At 38.6% G+C, this 5,167-nt stretch overlaps 1 protein-coding gene across 1 annotated transcript in view; it reads right to left on the bottom strand.

Annotated features, from left to right (window-relative positions):
- The window catches only part of TANGO6 (transport and golgi organization 6 homolog), a 273,346-nt gene that overhangs the window by 203,414 nt on the left and 64,765 nt on the right, over window positions 1-5,167 (bottom strand). Inside the window, 1 exon segment of the mRNA XM_014591005.1 lies at window positions 2,168-2,359. Within this exon segment, the coding sequence (XP_014446491.1) occupies window positions 2,168-2,359 (192 nt within the window).

Genomic DNA, 5,167 nt, shown 5'->3' with positions numbered 1-5,167 from the left:
AGCAGGAACTATAGTGAAATGCTGCTTAGCAACATCCAAAGGCAGATGACAATGACAATGATACAAAGAGCAGGAGAATCAGATTTCAGCGTGACAATCATTTCCGTCTTACAACTGCTTGTCCACCAACCAGGTGTGGTTAATTGGTAAAATATGGCTTATTACTTAATACTTTATTGCTTTTATTTCCTATTTTTTAAAAAGGGGTGAAAATAACATCTGAACCAATAAAATTCAAGTGCTGATTCACGTAAGTACGCTATCCTGAAAACATTTTTAAGAACATCTTAAAACTTCATAGGAGAGGACCTATAAAATTGCGGTGGATTTTTTATTATCATTTGTGATTTTTAAAAAATTATTATTTATTTAATTTTATTATTAGTATTTTGTTTGCTATAGTACACATGCATTCACTAGAGAGAGGCAGACAGGGAGAGAGAAGGAAAGTAAGATAGCAAGTCTGGGACTCAGACTTGGTTGGTCATGTGGGGGTCCAGCACCTTAACCACCATACCACCTGCCGCCCCTTGTGATTTGTTTCTTTTACTTGAGGTTCCTTTTTTTTTTTTTTTTTTTTTCAGTTTGCTATAGGGTGCAGGCACTTGCTAGAGAGAAACAGAGACTGACAGAAAGACAGATAGAGAAAGGGAAAGTGAGAAATCATCCCCAAAGGGGATGGCCACACCATAAACCTTTCTCTTCTATTTCTCTTGTCAGGATTTTTGGGCATGGGTGCACATGCCTAGCGTGTTTTTAAGCCATCAGATCCAGGTCTTAAACCACGCAGTCAGCCATGTGAGATCCAGTCACTTAAACCACCACACCACTGGGTGATCCCAAATTTGAGTTTCTGATCCTTCTCAACTTTTGATATACCTTAAAATCATCCATGAAGCTTTAAAAAAATTAAAGATGCCCAAGGTCTGATGTGGACATGCTGAATCAGTGTCTCTAAAAGTGGACTGGATATCAATATGTTTAAAATAATCCCAGATGACTTTATTTGTACCTCAAGTTGAAAACCACTGTGACATAATATATAAAATATTTTTATCTCTTTTTTTAAAGAGGTTTTTGCTATAGGGCACATGCATTCGCCAGAAAGACAGAGAGAGACAGAAAGCAAGAAATCATCCCCCAGAGGGGATGGCCACGTCGCAATCCCTTCTCCTCCATTTTCCTATCAGGATCTTGGGCACGCACGCACATGCACCCAGAGTGAGTTAAGCCACCCAGTATAGGACTTGAACTGCAGTTGACTACATGGGAGTCTAGCGACATAGCCATTACGTAAAACTGCTAGTCCCCATAATATATAAAATATTTAAGGCAGTTCTTGGGGCAGTAGATGAAGTGATGGTTAAGGTGCTGGACTCCTACATAGCCAACCGTGATTCAAATCCTGGATCCTGCAGCTTAAAAATCATACCAGGTGCATGCACATGCATGCCCAAAATCTTGAGAAGAGAACAGAGAAGGGATGTGGCCAAATCCCCAAGGTGGTGATTTCTCACTTTACTGCTCTGTGACTCTGTCTTTCTCTGGGGAACACACGTTAAACAAAAAACAAAAAAAAAAAAAAAAAAAAAAGTGTGTGTGTGTGTGTGTGTGTGTGTGTGTGTATATAGATATATATACACACACACTTATATATCTACACACACACACACACACACACACACACATACACATACAACCTAGAGAACAAGTGAGTGCAGTTCTTTTTTTTTTTTAACTATTTATTTTAATTTTATTTATTCATTAATTTATTTTAATTTGACCAGAGGGAGACACAGAGAGAGAGGGACAGTGAGAAAGGAAGCCACCAGGTCCGGGACTTGAACCATGGTCAGCCATGTGGGAGTGTCCAACGCCTTAACCACCATGCCATTTGCTGGTCCCCCTGCGTGCAGTTCAAGTTTCGTGTGCATGTGGTTCACATCAGGAACTTACTGAACATGCAAATTCCTAGGATCTATGAAAGTTTAGGATTTAGCTTGCCTGGTATGGGCTCAGTAATTTTCATGTTTAAACAGCATTCTAGGAGACACTGATTCAAGTATCATCAAACTACACTCTGAGCAGCACTTTTTGAAAAGAATCTGAAGAAACCAAAATAGATCAATTTTACCAGGCTGGGATCCAGAATATGGCAGCCACTGACCTGAGTGATGTTTGTGAATATCTGCTCGGACAGTCTCTCACACAAAACGGCCATCAGCTGTAGGACCAGCAGCTTCCGCTCTTGGCTTTCTACACGAAGAGTCTGGTGTTGCTCTAATTCCAAGAAGCTTTTGCTGGAGAAGGGCTTACTTTTTAACTCTGCTTCATTTTCCACAGCCACATAAGTCAACTCCTAAAAGCAAAGAAGGAAAGAAAAAGTGAAGAAAAGGCCAGCAGAGCTAAGGGCTTCATAAACATAGCTAGGAAACTATATAAAGTGCATAGTGGGTCGTTGGAAAAGTCATTACTTTTTTTTCTATGCAGAAATGCGTCATGACTTTTCCAATAACTTAATACTTAAAGAAATAGTCTGTGTTTGTTGTAGTATTATTTGTTTTTTTAAAGAACTATTTATTTAATTATAGTTATTGATTCATTTATTTTAATTTGACCAGAGGGAGACACAGAGAAAGAGAGAGGTTGTGCGAAAGCAAGTCACCAAGGTCTAGGACTTGAACTGTGGCTGGCCATGTGGGAATATCCAGCGCCTTACCACCATGCTGCAGTATTATTTGTAATAGCCAAAAACTGGAGACAATTTAAATGTTCAGCAATAAGAGAATAAATAAATTGCAATATATTTATTATATCACAGCATTTTTTTTTTCCTTTTTTGGAGAGGTTTTTGCTATAGGGCGATTGCACTCGCCAGAAAGACAAGAGACAAAAAAAGAGAAATCACCCCCCCAGGGGAGATAGCCATGCTGCAATCCCTTCTCCTCCATTCTCTTCTCAGGCTCTTAGGCATGCAGGCACACTTGCCTGGTGTGCGTTTAAGCCACCAGCTCCAGGACTCAAACCGTGATTGACTACATGGGAGTCCAGAGACATAGCCATTATGCCAACTGCTGGTCCCTATCACAGCAGTTTTAAAAAATAAACCATGGATGCTCTTTAACTTATGATGAAGTTATATCAGATAAACCCATCATAAGATGGAAATACCTAAGTCAAAAATGCATTTAATATACTTAACCTACTGAATATAAAAGCTTCACTTAATCTACCTTGATCATGCTCTGAACACTTATATTAGTGTACAATTAGGCAAAAATAATCTGACACAAAGCCTATTCTATAATTACATGCTGACTATCTTATGTGATATATTAAACACTGTACTGAAAGTGAAAACCAGAATGACTGTATGGGATAAATTCAAAATGTGGTCTCTATTGAATGTGTATTGCTTTTGTCTATGATAAAGTAAGTCAAATCACCATAAGTCAGGAACCATCTGTAGATCTTATATTATCAATACAGTAGATCTGCTGCAAGCAACAGAGTACTATGTGCATTAAGATACTATACACATGAAAATTTTAAATCTCATTATAAAAACATACACACTTTACACACACATACACACACACACACACACACACACACACAAATGGCTTGATAGACCTCTTATTTTATCAGTATTGTAATGCTCTCTACAACTCATACTCCCTGACCTGAGACCTCAGGCCATGCTACATCCCAGAGACTGTTAGATGCTTCCAGCACAACAGCCCTTTTCTTCTCAGTCAGAACTGAGCTTCTACTAATAGATAATTCATTATGTGGGTTTTGCAGGCTTTTTGTTGTAAATTTTCATGGGAAGAGAAAACTTTAAGTTCCTAACAATTAATGCTTTACCAAAGTAGCTGACAGTTTTAGAGTAGTGATACTCAACTATGTCTGAACCATTTTGCTCCCTAGGGGACATTTCACAATGCCTGGGGACATTTGTGGTTGTCATAATTGGTGTGGGGTAATATAAGTATCATGGGTAGTGAGATACTGCTAAATATCCTACAATGCATGGGATAGTCCCCCACAAGAAAAAAATGTAGCTGGCCCAAAATGTCAATAGTACCAAGGTAGAGAAACACCAGTTTAAAGCCAAGGTCTTTGATTTTGTTTGTTTGTTAAACATTTTTTTAAAAATACATAGTTAAGGGGCCAGCAAGTGGCATGGTGGTTCAAGTGCTAGACTCCCACATGGCTGACCACGGTTCAAGTCCCAGATCTAATGGCTTGCTTTCTCTCTTTCTCTCTCTCCTTTTCTCTGTCTCTCTCTCTGGTCAAATTAAAAAAAAATAATAATAATAAATAAAATAATTATTCTAAAAAATAGACAGCTAAGAGCAAATCTTCTTGGAATATTATTTAAAATGAGTGGCTGGACATGGGATGGATGGATGCGAACAAGGGAGGAAAGACAGTAACAAATAAGGGTGCCCCACTTCAAGCCCTCAAAATGTTTAGATTCCCCTCTCGCATGATTGTACATCCATACCACCCTTAAACTCCACAGACATTCTCTTAAGAGTAGGCACTTTACTTAGAGGAAAGAATGGAGAAGGCAGAGCTAAGGTCACTGGCTTACGATATCAGACAATAAAAATAAGAAGGAACATTATGGGATACAAGCTATGATTGGCAATTAGGACAAAAGGCAGTACAACCACTGGCACTAAGAAACAAACCCAGAAAAGATTTCAAAATGGCTACAAAATGAAAGGAGAGAGCCAGAACTGCTAAATCTCCTTTCCAGATAACTTGACAAAACAACAGTTGGAAAGGATAAGGGATTACTCTACAGCTTTAAAACCTACTATTAACTTCAAAAGGCTTCTTACTGTCAACACCAAGCAAAGATTAACCCTTTTATAGATGAATAGTTCTGGTTCGTTAATCTTTCAAATTTCAGTGCAGATTACCTTGGAAAGTATAGTTAGAGCACATGAATCCTATTGAAAATCATTTTTTCTTGTTATCAACCCAAAGGCTACTAAAATACAAATCATCTTTTGATTATTTCCCCTAAATTGGATCTAAATTTTAAGGCTTAAGATGATGACTGTGGGGGCCGGCAGGTGGCATGGTGGTTAAGGGTGCTGGACTCCCACATGGCCAACTACAGTTCAAGTCCTTGACCTGTCGGCTTTCTGTC

This window comes from Tupaia chinensis, unplaced genomic scaffold (assembly GCF_000334495.1).
Source record: "Tupaia chinensis unplaced genomic scaffold, TupChi_1.0 Scaffold000523_1, whole genome shotgun sequence".
Classification (NCBI taxonomy): Eukaryota; Metazoa; Chordata; class Mammalia; order Scandentia; family Tupaiidae; genus Tupaia; species Tupaia belangeri.
Note: the sequence above shows the minus strand (reverse complement) of the source record. Positions and strands in the feature narration are given on the sequence as shown.